Source organism: Periplaneta americana, chromosome 16 (genome assembly GCF_040183065.1).
Source record: "Periplaneta americana isolate PAMFEO1 chromosome 16, P.americana_PAMFEO1_priV1, whole genome shotgun sequence".
In the NCBI taxonomy this organism is placed as follows: Eukaryota; Metazoa; Arthropoda; class Insecta; order Blattodea; family Blattidae; genus Periplaneta; species Periplaneta americana.
The window spans coordinates 144,291,931-144,308,213 of NC_091132.1; the positions used below are offsets into that span (position 1 = coordinate 144,291,931).

Genomic DNA, 16,283 nt, shown 5'->3' on the forward strand with positions numbered 1-16,283 from the left:
TGGACAAACTATGGAATAGTTGTCACAATTTGAGGGCAAACAATTTTACATTCTTCAAGAATACACTAGACCAGACCTGCAGAACTGTAGCTCCTCAGAGCGACTGCCTTACTACCCCTTCTACCCCACCCACCTTTTCTACCAGTGCGGTCATACCGTTCCAGTTACGCTCGGCTGCATCAACATTCATTCTCACGGCAGCAGGTACACAATACACTATCGAGAATTACAAATGAACAGATAATAAAATCCTTAGGAACATACCTTTAGAAAGTAAGAGAAAAATGAATGAGGGAAATAAATAAGTTAAAAGACATGTAAAATAAATTTTAAAATGTGTGTGTGCATATAATGTAAGAAGGTCTACCTATATATATATATATATATCGTCCTATTACTAGTAAAGCCGATTAAGTCCACTTTTTGTGTAAATAAGTTCAGTACAGTCCCCGACTTGTCTTTCTGTGCTCTGTATTCTACAAAAATGGAATAAGTCCGAAATGTTGTAGGCAACAAACCAATTACTTTATTTGAAGAATTTATTATTATTTTTTATGCATTAATAAAGTTTTAATTCCTGTTTTTACAAAACTTGCATTACTGGTCTTAACTGGTTTACTAGTAATAGGACGATATATAAATTGTACGTTGATAAGTGAGTGATAGCTATATGATTGGAGGTCAATGCTGTCATTCAACATTGTAACACACTGCAGCCAAATAAATAAATATATAAAAAAATAAATAAATACGCGTACTGCAGTTTGAAGAGAACTGGAACCTGGCAAAATATAAACTCGTGAAGAAATACTACTTCCAAAGGAAATGGGAATATGATTATTTTGTTGTTGAAGACGAAAGAATTGCTTGTTTACTGTGTCCCATCCAATTTATTTCTACTCATTTCAATATTAAACCACATTTCAACAAAGCCCATATTAAGAATTATGGAATGCACAAACTTTCTGGTAAGTTCATTATTATGAACTGTATATTGATTATTTATTTATATACTGTTAAATTTAAGGATGTCACTCGTGTTCATTTTGAATTGAAATGAATAGTGACTTTCAAGATTCATTACTTAAATGCTACAAATTTATGTTTCCATAGGTGATGATAGGAGGAAAGTTTTCGAAAATCTAAAGCAGGCTAGGTGCAAAGGAATCTCAAAGAAACTACCAACAGGAAATCTAGCATAATTGTAAACCTTGAAACCAGATAATGCATTATAAATACAATGAATTCATTACAATCCTTTTTGAAAATTACTGTGCCGCCACTAATGGACCTTGCACAGGCAAAAAATGTAAACAACTCTATGCAGAAGTCAATCATCCCCAATAGAAGTGGAGTGAGGCTGACATCATATTTTGCCTACTTACGCATTCTGCAGGCCTGCACTAGACTCTCATTAGTTTCGTCTCTCAATTATCCAGCTTCCTTTTAGTGTACTCTCTATCACTACTACTGTAATCGTTTTCTGGGAAATTTGCACTGGTGCCATTGTTATACTCTATACTTATACACATGGATGTATTCAATGCCTACTCATTCCACTTACATGATTCTGGTTCTACATTATACATATATATATATATATATATATATATTAGTAGGTTATTTTAAGACGCTTTTTCAACAGCTTAGATTATTTAGCATCTGAATGAGATGAAGGTGATAATGCCGGTGAAAAGAGTCCAGGGTCCAACACTGAAAGTTACCCAGCATTTGCTCATATTGGGTTGAGGGAAAACCCAGGAAAAAACCTCAACCAGCTAACGTGTCCCGACCGGGAATTGAACCCAGGCCACCTAGTTTCGCGGCTAGGCACGCTAACCGTTACTCCACAGGTGTGGACATATACTTATATACGTATACACACATTGGCTATATGTAGAATGTTCTAATTTTGATTTAGAAATGCAAGTGCAGTGGTTGGCGCAGCTTATAACATTAAATTAAATGACATTTTTAAGCACTTTCAGTAATCTGGCACACTCACTAATACAGCACTCTGTGCAACGAATGGCCAGATTGGCAAGAGTCTGCTATATGTGTTATAAATCTGATTACTATTTTACAGACTCAAAGGTGACTTAAGTATGAAGTTCTAAATTTCTCTGGCGAAAATTTTATTAAATTGACTTAACTCGTTCTTCCCATGTATTCTTCATATGCTATTTCAGATATTACTAAAAGTGATTTTAGTTTTACCTTTTTTTCTCTAGACCCTCATAAAAATGTATAAATGAAGTTTTACTGTATTTGTTTCCCAATATATTTCTATGTACTTCTACTATAGAAGCATCAGTGTATAAAAAGAATGTTTTGTGAATTTGTTAGCAGATTAATACACAGAATAAGGTTATTCCACCTACCTGCCCATCCACGCCAGCAACATCGAACTTATCAAAATTGAATGTTAATACATCTGCAAAGAAGAAAAAAAAGTGGAAAGAAGTTGAAACAAGACAGCCATCAGTATCCTTCAAAGATTTTGGTGGAAGTTCGAAAGTTCTTGAGGTAAGTGAATGTACATACACTTAAAGTGTAATTAGCATTTGAAGAGAGCCCATTCTTTGAATGTGTTGTTTTCAATTATTTGTATAGAGAAAGGCATTGAAGTGTGAACCAGCATGCACTAATCTCCATGTTCAGGTGTATTATAATGATTGTGGTGAAACTGTGCAATTACAATTTCCTTAACTATTTAAGAGATAAAAGTTGTTAGTTACTTAACAGTTTTATAAAAGGTGCTGAAACTGGTTGCCTTCGTTGTCCACACATTTTGGCACCTTTTTAAGATACTGTCCATTACTCACTTTAGTACTCATTCAGAATTTGTGGCAGTCACCTGACGGTTATTAAGTTTAATTTCTTCCACAGCATGTGGGTTTGTCTTTTGTATGGCATTTTTTAATTCTGTGGCCGGGAGAAAAAAGGTCTTATTAAATAAAAATTTTATACTTTTCGGGATAGCAGTAGAAAGAATTAGTGTCAATTATAGAGTTTTTTAATTAAGAGGTTTTTCCTGGATATTATTTGTTTATATTTCTTCTAAAATAGGTAATGTTGCTCATTTAACAATTTTCTTGGTTATTTCCAAAAATAGCCGCACTTAAGCCCTTTTAAGACTAGAACCCAAACTGAGTAAAAGGGACTATTTAAACATAAGACCTTTTCATGTCAAAATGAATGAGAAATGTAAATTATTAGGAATGCAAAATGGGTCTTAAACAATTATAGGATTGTTTACCCTGGTGCTTAAAGTATTAAAAGGAAAGGACATCATTATGTGATAAAATGGCTAAAATACAATTTAGATCTTTCTAATAGGGAAGCATGGAAAGTAAACATGTGATGGTCTGTAAGGAATAAAGTATTAAATATTCTTAAGTCCTTTATTCTGTGTGTGCTCGATTCAAAAAGTACTTAGGACATTTGGTAACACTCTATAAAGCCGTTTTACCAGATTGTAGAGAATTGTTTCTGCTTTCAGAATAACTAAAAATCTCATTTTCAAAAAAATTGACTTAAGACCTTTTTCCTCCTGGCCACAGAATTTACTCTTAGAGATAAAAATTGCAAGGTGTTAAGTCGGAGGACTGAGGATCGTACTAATCCTGATTATTGAGACATGATATTAGGATGCAGTTTCCAGCATGTTAATCAGAAACAGATTAATTTTGTTGGATTGTTGAAATGCGTTTTTTGGTTGTAGGTATGAATTTTGGTGAAATATGAAATCTGACAGTGGACACCTCAGGAGATGGTACTACAGTGGGTATCCTGGTTTATCGAGACACAATCATTTACTCAAGTGCAGCGTCATGTCCAGACTCAATATGGAAGAGAACCGCCATCACGGCCAAGAATCCAGGAATGGCACCGAAAATTTATGGAGACTGGAACGTGCTGCGGCAAAAGGGCAGAGGCGGTGAAACACATGTGTGGAGGACATTGAATATGTGCAAAGTGCATTTGTCCGAAGCCCTAGTAAGTCCATTCACAGTGCTGCCAGGGAATTGAACTTGCCACATTTGACTGTCCACAAAGTCCTTCACAAGAATCTGAGACTGTACGCGTACAAAGTTCAGCTAGTGCCAGTTCTTCAGCCAGATGATTGTCCACACCGCACAGCATTTGCTGTTGACATGCTATTTAGAATTGACGCCAAGAAAGGATTCCTTTGGACAAATGCACCTTGCACAAGTTCAATGTCCTCCACACTTGTGCTTTGCTGCCCACTGCCCTTTTGCCTCAGCACACTCCCAATCTCCATAAATTTTCAGTGCCACACTCGGATTATTGACAGTGATGGCGGTTCTCTTCCATATTTGGTCTGCATGTGACATTGCACCTGTGTATCTGATCGTGTCTCGATAAACCAGGATACACGTTGTGCCATCTCCTGAGGTGTCCACATCTTCAGTGTCAGATTTCACCAAAATTCACACCTGGAATCCTAGATCTTATATATATAAGCTCATCCCTATGTTAAAATCAGTAGCACTTTCAAGAGAACGACCACCAGGATCGCCACCCGTCCACCGTAAACGAACACGAGATGGCAGTACAGTCGCTAATCCAATTCAAATGGGAGTTATGACGTGACTCCTTGTGTAACAACTAGATGGCAGCATAGTAAACCTGACAAAAGTTGTTACCATCAAAGTCTACAAGGCCAAGCAATCTGGGTATATATGGTCTAGGCTGCAACCAAAAAACGCATTTTTAACAATCCAACAAAATTCCTATAAAAACTTTGACAGTTTCTGATTAACATGCAGAAAACCACATCCAGATATCGTCTTAATAATTTGTTATTTACATCTGAAGTTGAAAAGATTTCATGTGGACACCCTGTACATTTCTACAGCATCTCAACATTGAGCAAAAGGGAATTTAAATTTTATCCTTATGCCCTAAACTACAACTCAAAGGGGAAATGTATTTATGACATGATACAGTTTTTAAACAATACTAATTTGAGAGGTCTGTCCTGTAAAAAATTGTATGTTCTTTATAACAAACTAAATTACTGTGAAGGGTTTCTAGAACGCTTTGTATACATTTTATTATTGAAGGACATGAAAACGAATAAAAAATAGATGTACTTTCGAAGAAAGAAAGATATTTTGAAAGGAGTTAAGACATGTGGCAACTTTAACCCGGATTATATGTAAGTGAAATAATACCCGTTGACACTTTATTGTTTATAATAAATCCGTCATGATAATAACCAAGGCATTACAGTTATTCTAAACAAAATACGGTTCCACATTGTCCGTGCTTCATTTCATATATGTTGTTTATATTTAACAAATCAGTAGATTACATCATGGTTATTTAATAAAGTTGCACTTTGCTTCACGTAGCCTCGTCGTGCTCCAGTGAGCAGACAGTCCACAAATGACTCTTACCTTAGCTTAGCATCACATCACCTTGCCTCACCTAAGTGGGTGCCCAGCTTTATAGTAAAATTACCAGATCTTTTACCTGAAATCCAGGGACATCTGTCAGTTTCACAGTACGATCACAATCTACTATATACAGTCACGAAGCTTGAGTTGTGAGGATGCTAGAAAGACTAGACTGTGCCGGTACTATTTCGCATTCTCTGTAATGGGGCGATATTAGCGATCCTAGTGGTGAGCAACTATCTATGGATGCATATTTATTACGAATTGAGCTTCGTGACTGTATATACTAGACTGTGGTATGATCATTACATTACTGTTACCGTTGTTGTTTCTGCTGCTATTTTTGTTGTTCTTACTATTATTATTATTATTACTACTACTACTACTACTACTACTACTACTACTACTACTACTACTACTACTACTACTACTACTACTACTATATGTTTACCAAGTAAAATTAAATTACAAGTTTCAAACACAAAAGGTACCAGCATAACTGTTTTGGCATAAAATCACACATATTTTTCTGTTGAATGAATCTTTTGTAATATATTTGTCTGGAAGCAAGCTTTGTTGCAAATTCTTGACATGTCATGGGAAAGTTTATATTGACAACATAGATTAGACTGTTTTTACACATAATCTTGAGCATTACAAAGTCCACATCATGTTTATAGCTGAGAAAATCAATAGCCGCTTCCACTTTCGTCCTGGAACACGTGAACTTTGGTTCATATAACTTATTAGGCCAGATGTACAGTCCATGGACTTGAACGAAACTCCTATGGTGTTGAATGTACAGAACGTGAAAGTACCTTCTTGTACAATAGAACCTCTATTGACCATAGTAATGAAGGGGATGTACTGAACAGTTGATTAAAAAAATCAGATAATCCGTACCATGAAAGATTTTGTAATTTCCTCCATAGTCTTGAATTTAACTCGCTAGGTAGTGAATCAGAAGTTCACTAATTTAAGTCTGGTTGTCAACAACGGATTTTTAAGAGGCAAGAAGTCCTTTGTAATGATTGTCTCAGGAAAGATAGGAATAAAGGAGGTCTCATGTTGTTGATTTACATATTTTTTTACACTTTATCCTTGTTTTTTTTATTAAATCGCGCAGTTGTAACTCCAGTCTCGTATTCTGATGCGAGATGAGCCACAGTTTCTCTTTCTCAAACCATTCAATTATTTCCATATTTTTTCGGTACTTAGCACAACACGTTTTCTATTAACACCCGTGGAAGACATTTTATATACAAGTTATATTATATAAAGACAATTCGAACAGTAGACAATGCTGTGTAATGATAAAGGCTTGTAATAAAACTTGGAATCTATCTACAATGAATGGCGAGAGGCTAAGTGGGTTGTGCATGCTCAGCATTCATAGAAAAAAGGTGTAAGAGGATGCAGAATTCATTGACAATCTATACTAATAATAAATCTGTAGTCGAAATTGTTCTGGTAATTTTCGATTTTCCAAAAATAATTGGTCCTAACATATAATAACCACCCTGAAACCGAAAATCGCTTTTTTGAAATTTTTGTTTGTATGTATGTATGTCTGTCTGTCTCTGTCTGTCTGTACGTTTGTTATCTTTTCACACGATAATGGCTGAACGGATTTCGATGAAAATTGGAATATAAATTAAGTTCGTTGTAACTTAGATTTTAGGCTATATGGCATTCAAAATACATTATTTAAAAGGGGGTTATAAGGGGGCCTGAATTAAATAAATCGAAATATTTCGCTTATTATTGATTTTTGTGAAAAATGTTACATAACAAAAGTTTCTTTAAAAATAATTTGTGATAAGTTTTATTCCTTGAAAAATGTTGATAGGACTGATATTTAATGAGATAAATGAGTTTTAAAATTAAAATAACTGCCATCTAAGGCCGTGTAATGAATTAAAAAACAAATGACTTCGTCTATAAGGGGCCTTGGACAGCGACAATCGAAAGCTATGAAAGATAGCTTACAGAGAATGTTTCTGTGTTTGTATGAAGTAATATCGGAAGCTAAATTAACTGATTTGTATAATTAATTATTATTTCACCATTGGAAAGTGTAGTTTCTCTAGATGGACGTAATGCTATAATGTTATTACAGTAACTTCTGATATAATATAATATAATATAATATAATATAATATAATATAATATAATATAATATAATATGTAATATTATATAATATAAGTTATTTGAAGGGTTCAGAACCATAGTGGGCCAAGCACCATTTACTGAATACGTAGAAAACAAGAGTTAAAATTAAGTTATTACCATAATTCAATGGAAACCTATAACAAGTAAAATAAAATATACACATTAAATCTAAATGATGTCAATCTTTATTAAACTATGGTTGCATGTAATAAAAATTAAGAAACATCTTAAAGGAATTGTCATTGCACCAAATGAGTGTCTCTGGGCCAAAATGATCGCATTTTAATTATTTGGATGCAATTTAAATTAAGTAACATATTAAGCGATTTATCCTTGTGTCAAACACGAATGTTCCCTAGATCAAATGTCCTATTTTAATTATGTAATTACTTTATATTTATTTCTAACGGGTGCAGCGGAGCGCACGGGTACGGCTAGTGTACAAATAAATTAGGACAGCAGCCAAGATGACTGAAATTCTTATTCCAAAGTTTATTTTCTTTTCTTATAGTGGATTTCCCAATATGATATTCTGTATGTATTAAAATATACAGTGGTAAGTAATTCTTGCAAATTTAACATTTTAAAATTCATATAATTTTTTATATTTTAAAACATATATGATTTCCTATTTCAGCAGTTTCATGCAAAACCTACTAATTTCCTTGCACCCCCCTGCCGGCACTCATAGTCGTAGTATATTATCGTGGTCCTGATTTTTGTCCTTATCATGGTCCTTGTTATCTTTCTAATAGTCCTTTTCGTGGTTCTGGTCCTTGTAATCCTTATCGTGGTCCATGTTATATTTATCATAATCCTTGTCGTAGTGTTTGTCGTGTTTCTTGTAATATGTTATTGTGGTCCTGATGTTTGTCCTTGTTGTGGTCCCTACAATGTTCCTTGTTCTCTTTGCTGTGGGTCTACATTTGTAATTTCAAAATTAATATTGTTCTCCCACTTTGTCGAATTACTTTTGTGTTACATGGTATATATTTCAAACTTTCATAAAAGATTAATGGTCAAGGACATAAACAGAGACCTACACCAGAAATAGACGGACAGCTCATAACATTTTGCACTGGTGTGTGCTTTGAATGAAAATAGCCTTATGAAAATAGCCTTATGCATGCATGACCAGATGTCTTCCTGGCTACTTCGATATTTCGTGAACCGTGCAGTAGAACTTCAACTTTCGACGACCAATAGTCGTCTCTTTCCTTTTTTGGGGAACTGCACATCTATTATGAGGCAGTACATCTTACTTGACGATATGTGTCGAAGGAAGAACAATTGTTTGTATACATCTGAAGTGTTATTAGTGTAATATGTAACTAGTGAGTAATGTATGCAGTGGAGGGGAAAATGAACTGGCCACCCTACCACTCCATTGTCTCCTGGTTTAGTTGCCTCATGTCACTTGTGAGATTGAAACCTGTGTTCGAATGGTTGACTAAACAATGGATCCCTAAATACCTGAATTCTGATCAGAAATGACTCGGAGTGACAATTTCCAAGTTGCATTGCTGTTTCCATTTTGAAGAGGATTATAACTGTGAACAAAACATGGATCCTTCATTAATATCCAGAAGCAAAAGAACAATCGAAATAATGGCATTAAAAATCAGTAGGAAATGTCCTTACATTGGTTGTTTGGGACAAAGAATAATTATGATATACTACTTGGAACAAGATAAAACTATGAGGTGAATGTATCAGTTTTTATTGTCAACTAAACTTTGGAAAAAAAAAATTACGGAGTAATGTTGCGATAAAATTTCCGAAAGTGTGCTACTCTTGCAAAACACTGCACCCATTCATAATTCTCTGATTACATTGCAGAAAATTGATGAAGTTGACTTTGAATTGATTGACCACTTTCCAAATTCTCCAGAATTAGCCCCACCAGGCTGTCACATATTTTCAAAACTAGAGGGGGCAAAGCCTTGAAAGGAAAGAAGTTTCCATCAAATGAAATGATAACAGGTCTTGTAGAAGAGTGGTTTGCAGACCAAGACAACATTTTTAAAAGGCTTAGAATTGCTTTATAACCGCTGTGCTGAGTATTTAGAGTTAAAAGGTAAATAAACATTTGTTTGAGATACATTAACTTTTTCCATTTTAGGCTAAGAACTTATCAATAAGCTTCATACTGTATGCCGACTTCTGTACATGTTAATTAGAAACGACGAGAGCCAGTGAGTCAGATTACATTGTTGTTAAGAGGAAGCTAACAAACATTAAATTAAATCTGACAATTACTTTAAGTTTAAAACATATTCAGCTTCTACATAATCTACAGTAAAGTCACATGTTGCTTTTACGTGTTAATTAATTAGGTTTAAAGTTACCTTGTTGACTAGTTTCGACCTGGGGGCATCTTCAGAACTGGATGGTCCTCGATTCTTCTGTTTTCGTTTCCTGTGGAGTTGCGTTTGTGTAGTGTAATGTGGAGTTGAATTAATAATTTCAAACATGTTACAAAGAACACATCACAGCCATAACCAAATCACGAAACACTTCCACATACGCAGAACATATCACAAACGCTAATCACATCTACAGCAACATAGACACAGACTTGAAATTATACATCTCCAACCGAAAAACCAGAAACTGAATATACTAGAACAATACAAAATATACAAACACACCCGTAACAAATCCTGAACACACAACTCAATTTCAGAACACACACACTATTCAACTCCACATTAACTACACAAACGCACCTTCACAGAAAATGAAAACAGAAGATGCGAAGACCATTCAATTCTGAAAATGGCCCTCAGGCCGAAACTAATCAACAAGATAACTTAAACTTAGTTAATTAACACGTGGAAGCAATATATATTCCTAAATGACATAGTGTTAAAAGTTGTGTAATCATAATCAATATGTATAATCCAAAGTGGTAACAGTAATGAAATAATTGTTCGTCATAAGGATTTGGAGAAGATAAAAGTTGATAACACAGAAGTGCTGCTGAACATACGCTCTTACATTTTACAAGTCTTCATCACACATTGTTTGGCTACATTGTTCTTCATCCAATCATGTGGATCCTCACCACACACTAAGTGCTGAAGATTTCTGCAGCCACCCATCTGGGTCATAAAGCCAATTGTGGTTGAATTGATAGCTATAGAGTTGAAGCTATTGGAAATTCAAAAGGACTAAGGACTAAAACAGTTGAAACTAAGTGGCTGTTCAGCCATTCAATGAACATTATCCAAAATTAAAAGAATGTACTAAGGTACCTATATCCATTTTTAAGGCAACCTATTCACAAGTGTCATTCATTAAATCTCAGCATCAAGCTATTTTAAGTAATGAATATTTAAGTGAACTTGTTTGATCTGATTAATCGCAACATAAATTTCAGTAACAGTCAAAAACTATTTATTGAAAATTATATTATGCAAACATACTTGAAGTATATTAACATTTTCGCTTTTGTTATGACATCTTAAGATAAACTTATTTAATGATAATAATAATAATAATAATAATAATAATAATAATACAAACAATATCCATTACATCTATAATCATACAATATACAACAACAGAAGCACAATATATTGTACATATACAAGGTGTAACTAAAATATATGTCAAGACTTTAGGGGCATATTTCTCTCATAGAGAGGATGTAAAAATGTTATATGGACATTGGTCTGGAAATGCTTTATTTCCTTATTACAGCCTTTTTTCTATAACTCTGGATACATTGATGTGATACGTTATGAAATAAAAATAGCATACTAAATTGAAGTATCAATGTTTGAGTCAGCATTGTTGGTGACGTTCTGGTGGGACCTCATGTTCTTCCACCCAGGTTCAGTAGAGAAAAATACAGAGAGTTCTTAGAGTACACCTTACCTGTTCTTTTACACAATGTACCATTAGCAATATGACGAAACACATACTTCATGTACGATGGAACTTCTGTTCACTTCGGTATCAGTGTTTGTTGATTTCTAAATCAAAGGTTCCGTGACAGATGGATAGGTAGAGATGGACCAATTACCTTGACCCTTGTGCTCTCCAGACCTAAACTCACTAAAATTTTATTTGTTGTTGTTTTCTAATGCCAGGCGTTTGACAATAAAGTCATTTGACCTCTTGCATTCCAATATTTTTCAAAGATATTATCATGACCAGCCACTGAAGCACAGATTTTGAGGTGTTCCGAATCCATTTTTTGGTTTGAGTTGCACAATGGACAGTTAGGGGACTGATATATTCCAATTATATGCAGGTGTTTGGCCAAACAATCATGGCCTGTTGCTAATCTAAATGCAGCTACAGACGATTTTCGTGGTAAATCGGGAATTAACTGTGGATTTTGATGCAGAGAGTTCCATTTTTTCCCTTGGGATTGTGTTATCAAATTTTGTTTGTTGAAGTCTAAGTATGTAGATTTAATAAATCTTTTCACAGAGTAATACGTAGATTTAGTAACAAGTCTGTAAGTAGCAGTGCTGCCCTTCTTTGCTAAAGCAAAGCATTTAAAAGAGCTTGTAAATGGAACCCCGGTGCAAGATGAAGAGAGTCTTCGAGCCTGTATTTTGGAAGGCTGTGAAACAAAACGAGATTCTCCAGGGATACATCAGCACATCCAAGATTGAATGCGACGATGGATTGATGGATATATTCATGCTAAAAGAGATGCTCGCAAACACTTCCTCTAAGACAGATTTCCATGTGGTATGCTATTTTTATTTTATAATGTACCATATCATACAATGTAAGTAGAGTTGTAAGAAAAGGGCTGTAATAAAATAAAGTGATTCCGGATCAATGTTCATATAACATTTTTTCATGCTGTATATGAGAGGAATATGTCCCTAAAGTTTTGACATACATTTTAGTTTCACCCTGTGCATATTATATATATTGTAACATAGCTTCACTCGTACTTTTGACATTTTAACCATTTGATTGTTTAGATGTATCTATTTGTAATTTTACCAAACTCAAAACATGAAGGAAACATGAACTTTTGTACTCACAATTTTAATTCAATTTTATTTTGCTTGAGAATTATTTAATATACGTGGTACAGTCATTAAGTTCTAATACTGAGCGCATAGTGGCGTTGTGGTGCACTATGGCGCATAGGTGGCGCCATGGTATGATACCTTGTCAGTTAGTCTCTTGACCCAACAAGTGACAGTTGAGTGCATGCACTGTAAGCAGAACTACGGTCTTTGTTGTGACGGTGATTTGAATGCGCACGTCGGAACCCGAGATGTCACAGTTTGAGCAACGGGCAAACATCAAGTTCTGCCAGAAATTAGGCAAAACTGCTGCCGAAACGTTTCAAATGATACAGCAAGTTTACGGTGAGGACGCAGTGAGTCGCAGTGTTGTGTTTAGGTGGCACCGACGTTTTTTGCAAGGAAGAGACAGTTTGGAAGATGATGTGCGTACTGGTCAGCCACAAACAATTCGAACTGAACACAAGATCCAAGAAGTTGCAACGTTGGTGCGTGCTAACCGCTCCCAATCAGTAGACGATATCGCAGCAACAGTAGGGGTCAGCCATGGTACTTGCTACAAAATTCTGTCTGATGACCTGAACATGTCTCGTGTTACCCAGCACAGTGTGCCACGAATCCTGTCGCAAGACCAACGTGATGATCGCATGACGATTTGTAGTGACCTCATCAGTAGTGCTGACGATGATCCGACATTTCTCAACCAGATAATAACTGGAGACGAAACTTGGTGTTTCCTTTACGATCCGCAACTGAAACGACAATCTGCCACCTGGAAAATGCCGTTATCACCATGGCAGAAAAAACCGCGACAAGACAGGTCAAAAGGCAAGGTGATGCTTGAACTGTTTTTTGATTCAAATTGAATTGTTCACATGGAATTCATCCCAGAATGTGCAACTGTAACAAAACCCACTACAAAGAGATCCTTGGCCATTTACGAGATTCAATTCGCCGTAAGCGACCTGAGCTATGGCATACAAAGAATTGGCTGTTGCTACATGACAACTCCCCTGCACATCGCTCTGTCCTTGTCCAAGAGGAACTTGCAAGACAACAGGTGACAGTTCTTCCACACCCTCCGTACTCACCTGATCTCGCACCATGCGATTTTTTTCTCTTTCCTCGCATGAAAGCAACCCTACGTGGGCGTAGATTTCATTCTTCCGAAGAGGTCATGACTGCCACAAGAGAAGCCATACGGGACCTTCCTGCCACCATCTTTCAACGGTGCTTCCAGCAGCTATACCAACGTTGGCAAACGTGCATAATAGCCAACGGAGACTATTTTGAGGGAGGATGTGGTTCTGTTTAAATGTACGCCGTGTTATGCGGCATCTTGTGATACATCCAGATTCTTGTGGGAGCCTACCCTCCAGGCGTCAAGTCTTAGAACTTAATGACTGTACCACGTAATATTAATGCTCCTGTTGTTTTATATTGTATGATTTTATAGATGTAATGGATATTGCTTGTATTATTATCATCATTAAGTTTATCTGAAAATGCCATAACGAAGATGAAAGCATCCATATATTTCAAATATGTTTGCATAATATAATTTGCAATAAATAGCTAAGTTTTTGACTGTTACTTAAGTTTATGTTGTAATTAATCCTATAAAGCTTATCAGACTTCCAAATACGAATTAATTAAAACAAAATTGTTTGAACTGCCTTAACTAGTTTCCAACCAGACACTGGAAAAAGTACAATGTAATTTGCGTTGTCTGTAATGCTCAGTGCTGTACTTAAACTTAATTAAGAAATTATGGTCTAAACTTAATTAAGGAATCATGGTCTAAACTTAATTAAGGAATCATGGTCTATAATCTACATGTTTCTTAATTAAAAATAATGTTACTGTGAGTTTTATTTTAATTTTCAGCACTCAAAAAATAAGTGTCGTTCTCTTCAAAGTTTGTCTCCTAGATTGCTGCTCCCAAAAGTGATGTAATTGGCCATCCCTGTACTACATGCTTCACATCCCTGCGTCCACCCATTCGTCAAGGCCTTGACCATAGACCTGTGGTACTTGACTTTACGGAAGTCAGATCTCGTGCTTCAGTTTCTGTGGCCATCCAATCAGGTCTTGACCATACACCATTGACTGTTGTAAAAACTCATGAAACCTGCCAATGGCAACTTTTCTTCTAAGAGCCGACCTGTGATCACTATGTATATTAGTTTCGGATTCATTCAACATTTAGGTCCCCACTCCTTTCCTTACCTTCCCTGATGATGAAGGCAATTTTATTTATTTATTTTTTTAATCATATGCTTAATGTCCTTTAATTAATTTGGTATATTAAACAATTTGCAGGAGGTTTGTAAACTATTGATACATGTTCGCCACCCTGAAGTATACAAGCAGATAGGAGTGACACCACCTCGAGGTTTTCTCCTTCATGGTCCACCTGGTTGTGGGAAGACTTTGTTAGCCCACGCAATTGCTGGGGTAAGTTAAACTGAAACAGATTAATGGTATGGTACATTTCTCACTCTTGTCTAAGTTTTAAGAACATACACTACTGTTTGTGAAAAGTGCAACACCCAGAAAGAATGGCCCGAATGACTCCAAACTCGGGCGATGTGTAGAACAGTGTACCACCAATAAAATTGATTACATTCCGGAGAGATAGGCCCAACAGTGACGTCTCTTGTGTCACCAGCAAGGTCAGTGTTATGTCTTGCTCAGTCAGTGCAGAGTTTCCAAATGAAGTGGAAACGTGAAAGCTAGTGCAGGTATGCCTCATCGATGTGGAAGGCCGCAATATCAGCACATGAATGAGTTCGAACAGAGCAGAATGGTTGGTCTCCGGGAAGCAGGTTTATCATACCATGACATTTCGGCTCGTACAGAGCATGCTGCTATGACAGTGATGCGTGTGTGGAACCAGTGGATAGAAGAGGGTCATACGCAGAGACGAGCGGGTACTGGACCATGTAATGTGACTACAGCACGGGATGACAGCCATCTTGTCCGCATAGCCGTAATGGATTGTACAGCTTCATCCACAGTGTTGAGTCGATGTTGGAATACTGCAATGGGTGTGGACCTGTCTGTGTTAATGTTTCGTTGCCATCTTTTGAGGGCTGGACTAGTGGCTCGCATGCCATTGTCCATAAACCACCAACATCTCAGACTCCAATGGGCACGTGAACACCATCACTGGCATGCAGAATGGTAAAATGTAGTGTTTCCGAACAAGTCCCACAACTTATCCTACAATGATTGCCGCATAAGTGTTAGACACTACCATGGTGAACACAATCTGAGAACCTGCATTGTTGAGCAGCATAGCGGACAAATGCCTAGTGTGAAGGTTTGGGGCGCCATTGGATACAATATGCGATCTCGCCTCCTACGTATTCAGATCAATCTGAAGAGCAACCGCTACATTAGGGAGGTTTTAGAGCTAGAGGTACTACCCCTCCTTCAGACAACTCCACATGCCATATTTCAGCAGGACAATGCCCGGCCACATGTGGCGAGGATTGTGCAAACCTTCTTCGAAGAACGACTGGTATCACTGCTTCCCTGGCCTGCACGTTCACCAGACGTGTCGCCCATCGAACATATCTGTGACATGGTTGGTCAGCAACTTGTTCGTCATGGTCCTCCAGCACCCACTCTTGACGCTTTATGAACTCGCTTACAAATTGCGTGGAGGGAGATTCC

The 16,283-nt window shown here is 36.4% G+C and overlaps 1 protein-coding gene across 4 annotated transcripts in view; it reads left to right on the plus strand.

The window, feature by feature from the left end:
* The window catches only part of smid (nuclear valosin-containing protein-like smid), a 122,807-nt gene that overhangs the window by 45,439 nt on the left and 61,085 nt on the right, over positions 1–16,283 (plus strand). For 3 of the 4 annotated variants that reach the window (XR_011329798.1, XR_011329796.1, XM_069813122.1), the window contains exons 7-8: positions 2,347–2,526; positions 14,925–15,059. Coding sequence is in view for 1 of the 4 variants with exons in the window: in XM_069813122.1 (XP_069669223.1) it covers positions 2,347–2,526; positions 14,925–15,059 (315 nt within the window). In the remaining 3 variants the exon portion in view is untranslated. The remainder of the gene's footprint in view (positions 1–2,346; positions 2,527–14,924; positions 15,060–16,283) is intronic. The other variant, XR_011329797.1, reaches the window with a different exon arrangement.